The 16,801-nt window shown below is 40.0% G+C and overlaps 1 protein-coding gene across 2 annotated transcripts in view; it reads right to left on the bottom strand.

The window, feature by feature from the left end:
• ralgps2 (Ral GEF with PH domain and SH3 binding motif 2) overlaps positions 1–16,801 on the bottom strand; it is a 69,399-nt gene that overhangs the window by 32,190 nt on the left and 20,408 nt on the right. For both annotated transcript variants that reach the window (XM_089000533.1, XM_089000532.1), the window contains exons 4-9: positions 15,302–15,409; positions 14,796–14,846; positions 5,735–5,818; positions 2,216–2,305; positions 2,025–2,117; positions 638–764 (exon numbers count right to left, since the gene is read on the bottom strand). In XM_089000533.1, the coding sequence (XP_088856659.1) occupies positions 638–764; positions 2,025–2,117; positions 2,216–2,305; positions 5,735–5,818; positions 14,796–14,846; positions 15,302–15,409 (553 nt within the window). The remainder of the gene's footprint in view (positions 1–637; positions 765–2,024; positions 2,118–2,215; positions 2,306–5,734; positions 5,819–14,795; positions 14,847–15,301; positions 15,410–16,801) is intronic.

Raw genomic sequence — 16,801 nt, 5'->3', positions numbered from 1 at the left:
CACTGCAAGAATCGAAACAAGGGCGGGAAAAATTCTACTGGACCCTCCACACCCTGCCCACCACCTTTTCCAGCGACTCCGATCTATGCGCACCAAAATCCAGCAGACATTTAAACAGCTTCTTACCCCGTGACCATTAACTCTCTAAACAGTAACCCAAATATAATTGTGTAGTGCCCCTTTGCAATTTTCTTATGATGATACTAGTGCAGCGTGTTCAACCGGAGACAAATTCCTTGCGTGTTCTACATCCTTGGCAATAAAGATGATTCTGATTCTGAGAAGGGTGCAGTGTGTGGCTACCAAGGATTTGCTTAACTGACACAAAAAGAAAATAAAAAGACAGAATTTCAGTTGCTACAAGATTGAACTCGACAAATCTGCCAAACAAAAACCAGAACACACAGTCAAACCTGAAGACACACAAATGAATTTTCCTCGCTGGAAACCGTGCATGATGTCATTTTGGCACCAAAGCGAGGAAAGGGTGTAAATATTACAGGAAGGAAGATTTAGTCTTCTTTTTCTTACTGATTTATAAGTTTGTTCTAGCTGGCAGGAACTATGGCGTTTTAAAACAATGCCAGCCAATGGAATATTTAGCACAGGGACGAGTGTGGGTGGGTGTGTGTGTTACCTAGGTATGGTATGCACGACACCATGCTTTGGCTGCTGATGTAGTCCCTCAGACGCTTATAATTGTCCTCTTTGGACATCAGGAAGTCTAGCCGGTCAAATGTGGCCTTGTCCTTGCGACTCAGTAGCTGGAAGGAGGCAATGGCGGGATCGTTACATAAGCCATGTGGAGACAATTTGCAATGCGTATGATTTTTTTTTTAACTGCACAAAGATTTTAACTGTCAATTCTCGTTATATTAAACCCATTGAAATTATTTTTTTTTTTTGTTGCATAATAAAGAGGTTGTGAAATAACCTACATTTTGAAACATATATGTATTTTCTTCTTTCATTTTGTAGCGGTGGCTTCCGCTTCTTAAATTATATTGTAATTTTTCTCCATGGTCAGAAGAGGGGTATTTTTACTTATTAAACCCAACATTCCATCATTAATTTGCACAATTGGAGTCCCTTAAATAATAATAATAATACATTTTATTTCTAAGCGCCTTTAAAAACTCTCAAGGTCACTTTACAGTCACAGGATATGTTTTTCTGTGGGTGAGCAGCGGCAGCCACACGCGCCAGCGTTCACGCAACCCGGAAGTAACTCAAATAGAATAGTAAGACAAATAATAATAAAAATAAGAATACATTTAATTTCGCTTAATGTTAATAAATGGCTTTTTCAGAAACAAAGTACCATATTTTCCAGACTATAAGGCGCACCGCATTACAGACACTCCCTCACTTCCGACCATTCAAGTTACGAACAACGGTACATACAAACATTTTTGTAGTAACATATTTAGTATTCTCTCCAGTCGTACAAGTACATATCTTTATTGAGCATATATTTGATTAAATGTTTATTTTTTCAGCACAAACCAATACAGGTAACTTATACAAGCCTTAAACATACTTATATCGATCTTAAACATAATTACATAAGCCTTAAGCATACATTCCACACAAAATATAGCACTGAAGAACTTATCTCTGGTCAATTTTTGACAAAAATCTGAGTTTTTTTACGTGCGCCTTGTAGTTCGGAAACCACAGTAATACACACAAATAAAAATACTCGATTGTCCCAAAATGTAAATTATTACATAATCTGTCAGAAAACCACTCAAAAATTTCACTGCTGAGTCTAGAATGAAAAAAAAAAAAACATTACAATTCATGTTTTAACATAATCTTTTGAACTATTTGCGTACTTTCCCACACCTTGTCATCCATCATGTTTTCTCACGTACGTTAGGTTTACTTGGCCTTTTGTTAGCGTGTATATATATATATATATATATATATATATATATATATATTGCCTTTAAAGATGTGCCCCCCCAAATGTCAACTAAATAAACCTTGATTGTCTTCAAAGTGAGAATAAACATACTCACCGCCCATGTTTTGGTGAGCCTGAAGATGGGAGCGCTCTGCAGGCCCGACACCACCGCCATGACGGCGTGGAGGTTGTTCATTTCGCACAATTTCTACGTTGAAGAAACGACATGTCAGTCATGTGTTTTCAAAGCAAACAATCGGCAGGACCTACAGATGTGGTATGCAGAAGTGGTGTGTGTGTGTGTACCTTGGCGGTGCGGATGTATAGACTCAGGACCTCGGCTCTGATCTTCAGCGTCTGCGCGTGGAGGATCTCGCGAACCACCCAGAAACTGGTCTAGATTAAACATACACAAGTAGAGATGTTAAGAAATACCGATAGAGTGGAGCAAAAGCAGATTTTATGTGAAAGACAGGGCGGAAATGATGGCACGCGACAAAGTCTGTATTTAGAAAGGTTACTTGCAAATAATATTTTTTTAATTATTCAATTGATACAGGTTAATAGCAGTGAAAAATGTTTGCTGTGTTGAGGAGAGAAAAAAACAATTTTCTCGACCCATAACATGACAGGTGTCAAAGTCAAGGCCCGGGGGGCCAAATCTGGCACGCCACATCATTTTATTCGGCCCACGAAACCAAATCAAACTTGTGAAATTCCATGCTGTTTGCTAAAGTCCAAACCAAAATTTTAAATTGTCTCATGGAAACTACAAGGGTCATTATTTTTTACTTCAAATTTCAAAACTAGCGATTCATTAATTTGTTGTGCGCTCTACAGGTAATATGTGGAGGCGATTAAACATTCTAATGGCTTCCCCAAATCGATATTGGCCCCCCCGAGAGGAAACCGTAACCACAATGTGGCCCGGGGTAAAAAATGAATTTGACACCCTTGTATCACATTATCAGCCAAAGCTCCGACTCTTGCCCTGGTTGTCATGGTAACAAAAGACAACCTCAACATTGACATGGGGTGGAAGGAGGCCTGACTGTATGAGACAAAAATTGTGACCTACAGACAGAGGTCACAGAAACCGACAGAAAAAAAATCCAAAAGGTCGACGTGATTTGTAAACATAAAACCAAGAAGGAATAAGGATGAGGATGAGTCTGCGGTTGGTTTCTCATACAAACAAGACCTTGATTCAGTCAAGCAAAAATGGAAAGAAGACTGAGGAAAGGCACGGTAATTGCTCAAGCGGCATGAGGCGATCAGCTGAGGGATCCACGTGCGCCGTGTGTTTCCGCGAACACTCAACCCACGTGGACTTCATGTCCAAATGTCATCTCATTTAAATTCCTCCTTTTCTTTTTTCTACAGTGTGACTGGATGGATTCACTCATCTTTGCAGCGCAGGTGTAATGAGTCCCAGTACGACAGCGTGGGACGTACACACATCTGACCCAAGCAGCTGATTTTGCCTTCCGTTTCCTGGAAAGAGCGCCGTGGGTTGTTTTTCCCTCGAGGTAAACACAAGGAGCTGTAGAAGGCTAAGTTTAGCCAGCAACCCCCGTCTTATTGTCTTTCCACTGCCACCTTCCATCGATGCAAGTGGGATGCACAGCAATTTTAACTCATTCACTGCCAGACATGCAAACGTGTCCACTCCAGTGCCAGGGTTTTAGTCATTGTCACTTGAATTCAGGGCTCACACAAAATTGAACAAAAATTTTTTGGACTACATAAACATTCAATTTAGCGTTAAAAACCTTAGACTGTCTTCTTCCATCAGGAAAAAAAAAAGTTAATTCCAAAGTGATATGGGCCTGGAGTTATCGGAGCTTGGAATCGCCACTGCTGCCCCTCACACTATCCAACTGCCTTGTGTCAACCGTCGAGACCTTCAAGTTCCTGGGAACTTGAAGGAACACAGTGGGAGGTCAACACCACATCCATCCTGAGAAACAGAGGATGTACTTTCTGAGGCTGCGGAAGAAGCATGACCTGGCACAGGAGGTGCTACGACATTTCTACACGGCTGTCATCGAATCTATCCTGTGTTCTTCCATCACCGTTTGGTTCGCGGCCGCCACAAAAATGGACAAAAACCGACTTCAACGGACAGCGGAAAAATACATTGGCACCGCCCTACCCACTCTCGAGGACTTGCATAGTGCAAGAATCCAAACAAGGGCGCGGAAGATCCTACTGGACCCTCCGCACCCTGCCCACCACCTTTTCCAGCTACTCCCCTCAGGCAGGCGCTACAGATTCATGCGCACCATATCCAGCAGACATTTAAACAGGTTCTTCCCCGAAGCCATTTACTCTCTAAACAGTAACCCAAATAGAACGGTATAGTGCCTTCATAAGATGGACAAAAGGCAAATGCTGCCCGCTTGTGGAAGGGAAAAACATTGCCAGAGGTCTGACCATCACTTTATCAGCACCCACGCAAGAAACACCAAAACTCGAACAAATTCGGTAATGGCGCTCTGTCATATTTTCAATTCCCGAATAAATTCGTGAATGCCAGTGAATGAGTTACAAATTGCTTGTACACAGTACGGTGACCTAGTGGTTGGCACAGCTGCCTCGTAGTTCTGAGAGTCGGGGTACAAATCTCATGTTTGCTGTCCTCTCTGCAGACTGCAAAATTAGCGAGATTTGATATGTCGGTGGAAAAAGGGAGCTGTTAATTGAAACGCTCGCAGCATGCGGAATCGGTCTACCGAATTGAACCGGAACGCACACGCAAGTGGGTTAGGAACTGCCAAATAAATAAAGACGGTCAGATTTTGACACGAGATCAATCCGTTTCACGGTCTGAAGATGACCGTAATAACCTGGAACCGCCAATGGAAGACAGCAAATGCGATTAGAAGAGAGTTTGGGTTATGCGAGAGTTTCTTATCTCGGTGTGTTCATTAATCGGTGGAACACTGGCTACTACAGGATGTACCGCGTCAGCGTTTGTGACAAAGTGCATCAAGTCAGATCACTGTGCATTCGTCAACACGATCTGTAAATTATTATCTGTCCCTAGCGTTTAATTGCATGGCTCGGCTTACGGGTGCCAACAAAACTACAAGTGAAGGACGAGGGGATTAGAGACACTGGGCAGGAGTCCGGCAGCTCCATCCCATTGTCCAAGTGGCTAATTTTCCTTGGCCGGGGTTTTCAGCTCCCATCATCTCGAATCACGTTTGCCTGGAAAGACTAGTTTCCTCGGGAACGCATTCTTGTGTAATCATCTCATCCGTTTACACTTGGTAGACGCAGAATGAAGATTTAAAGGTATTATACAGCAGTGAAACATCAGGGCCTGCAATGCCTTCTCTGCTGGCCTAAAAATATCCGAATCACAGACTGATGTGAATCATATTTTGTCCATGAATTCTTATTAAATACTTCCAATTTGTCTTTCGGTTTCCTTTCATTGCTTTTCCCCTGTTGTGCTGCTTCCAGATGTATGTTTTTGTATTTAAGCATTTAACCAATCACATTTCAGCGATTATTTGTTGTCATAGTTATTAAGGGTTATATTGATTCAGACATATCACTACTGAAGGCCTCGCCATTGGTATTATATTATAATTGTGATGATTGACTATTTTATATATTTTAGAAAGACCATTTAGACTGATTCATGAGCAGGATAGTGATGAGGTTCCAGGTTATTATGCAGGGTTTGGGTGAAAAGGGATCATTTGTAAATTTAAACTACGCAAAAGTAGGGCAAGAGTGGAAAAATGAGGTGTAATGTGCCTCGAATGCAAAAAACTTTGAAACGTGGTTGACTTTTATCCCAACGATGCTCACCTGGTTGAATCTGCGAGTAAAGGCAACAACGTTGGGAGCGGAGCTGTGCTTCTCTTTCTTGTTCCAACCGCAGCTTGACAGCTCCTGAAAACACACACGCAAGTAATCAGGGGAATTGACGTCTCAACTATTGTCCCCCCAAACAATGGTCTACTTGCATTCAATTTTGTAAATTGGTGGTTTATTTCTGTGTACGCACAGAAATTGCTGCTAATTTCAACATTGCTTTTTCAATGTGCTCCTCTTAATCCCCATCAGCCGGTTTGATTTAGAGCAAAACATGATCCGCTGTGTCACGGCTGCACACAATGACCCCCAGGTGACCGTTGGTATGGCAACTAGTGGGAACGGGAACTCGACAAGATCTTGACCACATTTGAATCTCAGCATTTGTAAGATCAGATGTCAAATGGTTAAAGCAGACGACGGTGAGTTAAGGGCCAAGTTCAAAATGGTGGTGGGGTCTAGACATGGATATGGAGGGCCCTTGCTGGATCATCACATCGCTGCATGGGACCAGGATGTGGCTGCTCCAGAAAGTAGCAGCTCACGTCACTGAGGGAAGTCGACTGTTTCTCTAATATAATGTGCTTCCTTTCTGTAAACTACGTTATTATTCCCTCCAGGATCCCACACTGTTGCGTGACTGTTCCTGAACAAAGGAGCTCTATGGTCTAGACGGCGCTAGACCACTGATCGGGTCGGACTCAGTTCGGCTCATCGTTCAATAAGGGAGGACTCGGATTTGTCAGGTGATAAGATATTTAAAGAATCCTGGAGTGGACATTAAGCATTTCAAATATTTCTCTTTTCAAGTAAATGTTTTCAAGACCAAATGTTGAAAAATCGGAGATTGATCATTTTAAAGTGAGTTAAGTTGTAGACAACAATGGTAATAATCGGGTATGTAAAGAATGTGGTCGGGAAATTTTACGTAGAAAATGACAAGATTCATTTGGTGACTAACTCTGGATCATTGCCAGTCGGTTTTGACAGCGAAGAACGGCAAGATGGACAATTTGAGTCGAGGTCCCATGGGCTCCCCTTGCGGCTGATGTTAGAGATTGGGCGATAAACCTCACTAGATGATGGACGCAAAGGTCGCAATTGGCCGAAGTTGACAATCGCTACAGTAAAGGGGCAATCAACTCATTCGCTGCCATTCCCGAATTTATTCAGGAATTGAAAAGTGTGGTGTGGAGCGCCATTCCTGAATTTGCTCGCGTTTTTGTTTTATATTGCGGGGGAGCCGATAAAGTACTGGTTCGACCTCTGGTAATGTATTTTCCCTTCCACATTTTTTTTTTGTCCATGTTAGCACCTTGTTTCAGCTTCACCTGTTGTTAAAGCGCTATATAAATAAATATGTATGGATTGTATTGTAATTTGTACAGCCGCTCCCATTTCGAGCTCGGATAACTCCAGACCCATATAACTTAGGAATTAAATGGTTTTTTTTTCGGATGAAAGAAGACTATTTTTACTATTTTTCTTTCTCGTATTTTTTCTGCAAGACCTCACGTCAACCCTTTTTTGTTTGTTTTTGCATTACCACACTACGTCACTTTACATATGACACTACCTCACTTTACATACTGAAATTACATGTATTGTCTGTTGTCAATTGTCTGTCTTTTTAGCCACATTATAAGTGCCTTGCACGCTGGGTCCGAGAGGACATTCATTTCATCTGTGATGCATGTCATGCATATTAGCATATTTGACATTTATAAAGCTGACTTTGACTTTGAAGACAGTCTAAGGTTTCTTAGGCAGCATTGAATGTTTAAGTAGGTCCTAAAACTCACTCAGATTCTGTGGGTCCTGCAATTTGAGTGAAAATAAAAACACTGGCACTGGAGTGGACACATTTTTTCATATCGCCTGTGAATGAGTTAAAGATAGACACACTTCTTATATACATCACACACTCCCAAAAGAAAAAAAATATTTTATAATTTCAAATTTCTGTAAATTTGGAATGTCTCCATTCCGAGACAAATACAGGTTTTCTCATCTTATTTTATGAGAAGGTTTCTTCAGCCGTCATCTGTACCTTTTGAAGGTGTCGGACGTTTCGCCTCCTGTCCAATGTCCGATACCTTCAAAAAGTACAGATGACGGCTGAAGAAACCTTCTCATCGATGGACCACTCCTGTATGACTGGGAGCTTACACAGACATATCTTATTTTATGTTATTTTATTTATTAAAATAACATTAAATATTATTTTATTTAATATAGGCAATTATAAGCCCTAAGATGTCACAAATCAGGCATGTGATGTGTTACAAATCTAAACCCTATAGGCTATAATGACAATATGTGTTGATTTCTATTTGATTCACGAACATAGCCGTAAAAACATTTTAGAATCAAGCAACTGACATCGGAACACGCCTATGTGCTGCGTATCGCGACATAGCTGGACGCAAAAGTAAAAAAAAAAAAAAGGTCAATTAAGAGTAAAACGAGGGCGACCGAGAAAAAAAACTAACAGCAACTTTTTAGACACACTTTGAAACCAGTTGGATTAAAAAGTATGTCACGACAAGTATCACATCAACAGCCAGACAGTGCCGAATAAGATCAGCAGCTTCAGCAGAACCACAAAGGCGAATGACCTCACAAGTGATACCGCAACAGTTCCTTGTCCCAGTGTCTACATCGTAAACGGAAACCTGTGGCGTTGGATACCCCGCGAGAACCGAGAATGTGCGACGTGCCAGAACAAGAGTCGAAGCATGATGGAAAAATGGATTGAACAAGCGCGAGTGCGGTGAGAGACCAAAGATAGGAGGGGGATTTGGTCAAACAGGAAGGAAAACAGGGATTGTTGATTATGTGAACAGCAGCTTGCAGGGAGACCAGAGCAGAACCTTTGACTGATTGCGGTACGTTGCCAAGTTTAGCGCTGTGAGTCAACAGACAGACTTGTTCCTTCTTGTTTTGAGAAGAAACAACAACAAGGGGGAGCGAGAATTACGATAGGGATGAAGGCAAACGTATAATGCACCGCTGACTCCTGCTAGGATCTGCTCTAACATCCCAGCCAGCATTAGAAAGTTTTCCTGCATGCACCATTGGAGGAAACAAATTCGCCAGGTGCACCCCCACCATCACCCCCGGCCACCAGACTTATCATTTGTAAAGAGCAGTAAAATTTCATGTGTGTTATCACGGTAAGCCTGCAGTGCAACCTTTGTCACAGTCAACGTCGAGCTATGCGATTCCCGGCCAGAGCGCCGTGATGGCTCATCAGACCCCCGATATCGCCATGGACCCTTTTACACTGGCCTGTAAAAGTGTTATTTTAAAGGGGTCATTGGTCTGTAAAAAATGGCAATGTGGATTTTTGAATGTTTAACTCATTCGCTGCCATTTACGAATGTATACGGGAATTGAAAATATGACGCAGAGCGGCATTCCGAATTTGTTCGGGTTTTGATTTTTCATGCGTGGGTGCCGATAAAGCACTGGCCATGGCCACTGGCAATGTTTTTTCTTTTACACAAGGGGCAGCAGTTCCTTTTTTCCATGAAAGCGCCTTGTTCCAGTTTCAGCTGTTGTTAAAGCGCTATATAAACCAATATGTACGCATTGCATTGTCTTTTGGACAGCCACCCTCATTTCAAGCTCATATAACTCCAGACCCGTAAAATTTCGGAATTAACTCTTTTTCTGATAAAATAAGAGAGTCTAAGGTTTCTAATGCTGTATTGAATGTTTATGTAGTCCTAAACCTCATATTCTATGGGTCCTGGAATTTGAGTGACAAAAACCCTGGCACTGGAGTGGACACGTTTTAGCATGTCTTACAGTCAATGAGTTAAATACCGTATTTTCTGGTGTATAAGGCACCCGAAAGCCTCGATTTTTAAAAAAAATTACCTTACGCCTTATACACCGGTGCAATTTATATGTGAAGTGATATTGAGCCACAACAGGTCTCGCAACTACTACTAGCCACCGACTCAATTTCCACCTTTGGAGAAGTCATGCATAACGAGCCTCTACTGTAATGTGGTGTGCCTTATATTTGAAAACTTGTATATATTTATATAATATATTTTTGAAGGTGCACCTTATATTCTTGTGCACCTTATATATTGGGAAAAATGGAAAACACCTTTCATTGGAGACACCTTAACCACCGGAAAAACTTTTCTTAACTTGTATTGAAGTGGACATCAAGTCTTTACTTTGCAATCTGTCCCACGAGTGACCCATGAGTCTTATTGTGTTTGTGAAATATGAATTAACAAGAAAAAAAAAATCTGTCTCACGGATTGGAAATGTTGCTACCCGCTGTCGACTGACAATGACATCACAGATGCTCAGGGAACCTGTTTTTTGAGTATTCGCATGTTGCGCTTGACACATATTCTAGCTGACAGCAATGACACTGTTCCGAATTGTATCCTTGGATATCGTCCATGTCTTTTACACTGTAAATGACACAAAACTCGCTTTAACTTTGCATCTGACCGGCAGCACCGGAAGCCATTAAGGCGACAGGAGGCCACGCTTAAGAAACATCTTTCAATCTAAAATTCTGACACGTCCACGAGATTTCCACTGTGTGAATGAGTGAGAAAGGTATGCTGACATAAAATGCAATGCGATAGCCATGCTTCCAGAGGCCTTGAAGTGATGCTTGGCACACACACCACATAACTCACTTGGCCCAAATGGCCATGAGTGACTTCAGAAGCAAAAACGTTCGATGTCACTTAATATTTCACCGACTCCCAGCTTGAGATGAATAATTTTCAAACAGGTGAAAGGGAACAACCGTCAGCAGTCAAGTTTGGTGGTATAGACAATTGACAAATAGGCCTTAAAGATTGTTTTAAGACTTTTTAATGGCGTGTACATGAAGAGTTGGGTCTCTGGAGTGGTAAAACTTGCAGCGTCGGGCATTTTGGTTGAAATGGGAGTGTGCAACGTGCATGGATTAAAGCTGAGGTATGATGGAAAAATTGATGGGTGGGCAGTATTCGTTTCAAATAAAAAAAATACTGTATTCGAAAATCTGCCTTTAGAAAAAGAAAAGAGTACTCATCTAATATTAAAACAAATTTTAAAATCTGCTAAAAAAAAATAAATAAATAAATAAATAACAAGTCAATAAAACAATCAGAAAAGAAGCCTTAAATTACCCCAGTGCAAAGCTGAAGTATGATGAAAAAAAATTGATGGGTGAGCAGTATTCGTTTTAAATGGAAACAAATCTTCTAAAATGTATAAAAAAAAAAAAAAGAGTACTCACCTCATATCAAAACTAAGATTCTAAAGTCAGCTAAAAAACTTGTTCAAATGAAAAATAATATTCTAAAATATAATATAAAAGAGTACTCACCTTATATTAAAATAAATATTCTAAAATCTGCTAAAAAGAAAAAGTCTTAAACTACTCTACCGTCTGTTTTTGTAGTACAGTTAAGTGGATAAAAGCTGAGGTATGATGGAAACATTGATGGGTGGTGGTTTATATTTGTTTTAAATGAAATAAAAAAAATATTCAAAAATCTACAATAAAAAAACTATCAGAAAAGTAGCCTTAAATTACTCCAGCGTCTGTTTAGGTGGTACAGAGTCCTGTGGATAAAAGTTGAAGTATGATGGAAAAATTGATAGGTGGGGAGTACTCATTTTAAATGAAAAAATATTCAAAAGTATAATATTAAAAAAAAGAATCCTCACCTTACATTAAAACAAATATTCAAAAAAAAAACTATCAGAAAAGAAGCCTTAAATTACGCTCGCGTTAGTTTTTTCTTTTGTTTTGCTGGTAGAGAGTCACATGGATTAAAGCTGAGCTATGGTGGAGAAAATGATGGGTGGGAGGTTCATTTTAAATGACAAAAATATATCAAAATCTAATATTAAAAAAACCACTTACCGTATACTGTATTAAAACAAATATTCTAAAATCTGCTAAAAAAAATAAAACAATCAGAAAAGAAGCCTTAAATTACTTGAGTGGTTATTTTTGGGGTGGCACAGAGTCACATGGATAAAAGCTGAGGTATGATGGACAAATTGATGGGTGGGCAGAATATTCCTGAAATTAAAAAAACAATATTCTTAATATCTGCTATTTAAAAAACTGAGAAAATAAGCCTTACATTACTCTAGTGTTTATTTTGGTGGTACAATCATGTACTTTACAAATCAACATTTTTTGAGTATCTGAATTTATGGACGATTTTACCGACATTTGAAGCACTCGTTGCATGAAAAAGATGGAGGCCACTTGTAACATTCCTCTCGGGAGGCAGACATGCTAACCACAAGACCACCCACCGTGCTTCTCATTGAATCAAATTGACTTGTGAGGTCAAACATCGGTTAGGTTTCATGACGGAATACTTGAATAAACTCGAGCACTTTGGATTAATCCCGAGGATGGTGGGCTAGAGTTGGTGTTTTAATGATTTTGCAAGTGCATCGTATATTAAAAAAAAAGTCTGATCTGATATTATGTGAAGACCAAATACGGACTGGTGGGAGCAAAGCGACGCGTGAAATTTAATTTACAACATCTAAACAAAGGGACCCTCTGATCTCGGCTTAGAAGGTATTTTTTTCCCCCTGTGTTTCTATTTTGAAAGCTTTATCCAAAAGAAAACAACAAGATAGATGTGTTCTAATTGCACAATTGCAAGATAGGCCATGAAAACCTGTGAAAGTGGGGGAATTTGGGACACAAAGCAGCATTTTATAATAATAATAATAATAATAATAATAATAATAATAATAATACATTTCATTTCTAAGCGCCTTTCAAAACTCTCAAGGTAACTTTACAGTCACAGGATGAGTTTTTCTGTGGGTGCCCAGTGGCAGCGTCACGCGCCAGTGTTCACTCAACCAGGAAGTAAATAGATAGAAATCTAGCTAACCAGCTAGTAGATAGCCAACAAATAGCTAGCTAGACAGCTAGCCATCTAGATAGCTATATAGCTAATAGAAAACTAAATAGGTAGCAAGCTAGCTAGACAGCTAGTAGATCGCTAATAGATAGCCAACAGACACGTAGCTAGATACCTAGCCACCTAGGTAGCTATATTGATAATAGAAAGCTAAATAGATAGAAAGCTAGCCAGCCAGCTAGTAGATGGCTAATAGATTTTCTCAGAAAATATTCCTCAAAAGTCAACCAAATAAAAATCTTCGGGAAATTAGGACAAGATCGTGTGATTCTGACATCGCAGGGTTTTGATCAATGGTTTAAAATTAATTTGCACATTTTTCCCCACATTATAAAATTACCAAACAAAATTTAAGACGAAAACCTAGCAAATAAATACGAAAAATAAACCAAAAGAATACCAAAAAATTAAAATGGCGACCATGCTGATAAAATACACTTGCTTGTGCGACAGGCGTCATTATGTAAACATCTTCTGTTTCCCACTCGTACATTCAAGTCTGAGTAATCTTACTTGATTAAGTTTATTATAAAATATTCTCACTTTGACAGTTTAGAATATCAAAAAGGCTCGAGGCAGAACAAATGAATTCACTTAACGTGGGAAAGCTGTCCAGTATAAAACTTAGCAGGTGCCAAGTTCAAAAGACTATTACACAACCAGTTATTTAATACATTCTTACTTGGCCAGGGAACACAGTAAAGAAGAGAGGCGCGCGCACACACACGCACACACACACACACACACACGCACACACACGCACGCACGCACACACACACACACGCACACACACACACACACACACACACACACACACACACACACACACACACACACACACACACACACACACACACACACACACACACACACACACACACACACACACACACACACACACACACACACACACACACACACACACACCTGCCTTTTGCATTATATGGCCATGAGGAAGACAAGGAAATGGAAAATAAAGACGTTCAATCAAGTTTGACACCCCCCCCCCCCCCACTTCTTCCCCGTCTCATCTCAGATACATGCGGCTTTCATCTCCGTAACAGGCCGGCTCTCATTTTCACATTCTGACTGAATAAGTGAGGACTTGTAATACTCACACAGTGACTTAAAGAATGACATGTTATGGCACTTGTTTGTTTATATTTTTAAACCCTTCCAAAGTAGCTTAATAAAAGTGCTCGAGCGTGTTACAAAAGAGTCAAAAATGATCACATGTCAAACACTGGTTCACGTTTCCGAATGCAGCTTTTGATACCAAGAATATGCGCGATACAATAATTTTGATGTCACTCGCTGTCATTCCCGATTTTATGCGGGAATTGAAAAGTGTGACGTGGAGCGCCATTCCCAAATTTGTTTGAGTTTTGGTTTTTCTTGCGAATGGGGTGTTGATGAAGCGCTGGTCAGACCTCTGGCAAGGATGTTTTCCTTTCCACGAGGTAGCATGATAGCGGTTTGCTGTTGTTAAAGCGCTATATAAATCAATATGCATGTATAGTATTATATTTTGTACAGTTGCCAACATTTCAAGCTCAGACAATTCCAGACCCTTATAACTTACGAATTAATGCCTTTTTTGATGAAAGAAGAGTCTAAGGTTTCTGAAGCCGCATTAATTGTTTATGTAGTCCTAAAAGTCAATATACTGTGGGTCCTGCAATTTCAGTGATAATGACAAAAACCCTGGCATTGGAGTGGACACATTTTTCCTCATTGTCTGGCAGTGAATGAGTTAAGATATTTGTATTAGTTGTGCTCTTTGTCCTCACTAGTAAGACATATTAAACATATTATCCTGTGACTGTAAAGTAACCGTGAGAGTTTCGAAAAGGCTCGTATAAATGAAATATATTATTATTATTATTATTATATAAGTAGGAAGAATTCAATTTACCATTGAGGCAAAACTGCACTCGTTGGCAACTGCCCACTACTGGTACTGTTATCTAAATTTAAAATGTTAGTAGTTCACCTCTAACGCTTTATTAATCCTGTCCATGCTTGCCATAAAGCAGTTATGAGTTTTTCCTCCACATTATGTAAAACTCATTCCATTTATTTGACGACGTGTTGTGTTTGTGTGTATTCATAAACCGTCTCACCTCAGGCTGGATGGCTTTGAAAACAGGATCATCCATGAGTGTAATCTGGCCCTGGAGGAGAGCATTTAAACACATGTTGGAACGTTTAGCACAAAAACAGCTTGCTTTTTATACCATAAAAATAGGGAGAAGAAGCAGCAGAGTGCCCTCTTCTGGTTGAAAATGAGGCCGAACACGTGCTCTCATATTGCGGTACTCCTTAGCAAGGTCACCGAGTGTCAAAGATGGAATTTTAGGCTTGAAGGAATCGTCACACAAGCCCAATTTCTAGGCATTCATTTGATTTTCATGTACATTTCAAGGGATTCACATACCATATGGCCACGTGAAGGATACGGAAACATGAAACAAGTTGTTTGAGAACATTCCTGAACTTCAACCCGTCAAATGCAGCTTTAAAAATCAGGATGTGTGAAAAGCTCCCACAGTAAAATTCCTTTGAGTCAATAAATAAATCAATAAATTAAGTGAGTTGGGCAAGGATAGCCAGAAACAAACAGACTTACGGCATATTCTTCCGGTGTGACCTTCAGCACGTCAAAGACAACTGCGTCAAAGCTCTTCTTCAGCTCGGAGGAACCCTTGTCACTGAGAGAGTCTGAGCTGCTGCTCCTCTGGAACACAAACATGCACAGTGCAGAGTATCATCACAACGGAAGCCATTCAAAAAAGTATGCGGAAACAAGCTTGTAATTCGGTATTTTTTGACAAGGGGTACATTGCAGGGGTTACTCGGAAGATTCAGTGAAGGTGGCGCAGATGCACCAAAATCACAACAGCTGCATGTCAACAAGTGCCACATTAAAACGCAGCAGGCTGATAAAAACGCAGTAAAATAGAAAATAAAATATTTAATAATGTCCCATATTTTAGTATAAGCCGCCCCCCCCCCCAATGAATGGTGTGTTTTCAAACTTTTTCTATATACCGACGGTCCCCTACATACAAGCATTCGAGTTATGAACAATGGTATATATATATATATACAAAAAAAATGTAGTAACCTATGCAGTAATTTCTCCAGTTGTACATATCTTTACAGAGCATATATTTTATTAAATGTTTATTTTTCAGTACAAATCAACACAGGTTACTTATACAAGCCTTAAAACATACTTATATAAACCTTTAAGGACAACCGACGCCTCCGTACAAGTTGTGTCCATAATTTGTAAAATGGCTTCAAATGACTGCTACTGAGCGTAATTTACAAAGATTCCACCGCATCTAGCTATATTTTACATTTTAAGACCCGCGCTTAATATTCCGGAAGGCTTGTTTTTGAGTTGGTGAGGAGTCCGTACGTGACTTCACGGAAGGAACGCCCCTCACCGAAAAAAGGACACATTGTAGCAGTCCTTCCATCACGTCAACATATTTTGCTCTACTTGTTTGGTCTGAAAACATCATGTTGCACCAAAAAGAGCCAGAAGAGGGCGACCAAGCTCCATGTAAGGAATGTATCAGCCTGTGGAAACGGGCTGATTAATTCCTCACACGGAGCTTTGTCGCCATTTTCTGCCTCTTTTTTGGTGATACATTTCCCCCCAATGTTGCCTCAAAATGGCACTGAATAAATTCTTTAATCGATTATAAACATATGCTTTCCTCTTTAGAACTATTTGAATCATATTCATAACTGGATGTGTAACAAGAAAGCATATTCTCCGAATCTGAAGCCATTGTTTTGATTCTCCAGCAATGCAAGACGTCTTGGCGTGACGTTGCGAACTGGGGGCGGGACTTTCTGAAAATGCCCAATTCGCAGCTCAATTTTTTGCACATTTTTATTGATGTATTGCATTTGAATAAAAATACCATACTGCGTGTTTTGGGTATTTTAGATGCTATAAAACCTTTTTCTGATGTCAGTTAGGAAACAAAAAAGTGACGTCGGTTGTCCTTTAAATATATATTCCATACAAAATATAACACAGAAGCAACTTATGAATGAATTCACCTTACGAACGACCGCTCGGAACATCTCGTTTGTAGGTTGGGGAATG

This window comes from Hippocampus bargibanti, linkage group LG07, assembly GCF_051943395.1.
Source record: "Hippocampus bargibanti isolate YZ-2025 linkage group LG07, ASM5194339v1, whole genome shotgun sequence".
Lineage (NCBI taxonomy): Eukaryota > Metazoa > Chordata > Actinopteri > Syngnathiformes > Syngnathidae > Hippocampus > Hippocampus bargibanti.
The sequence above is the reverse complement of the archived record's forward strand: the minus strand, read 5'-3'. Positions and strand labels throughout refer to the sequence as shown.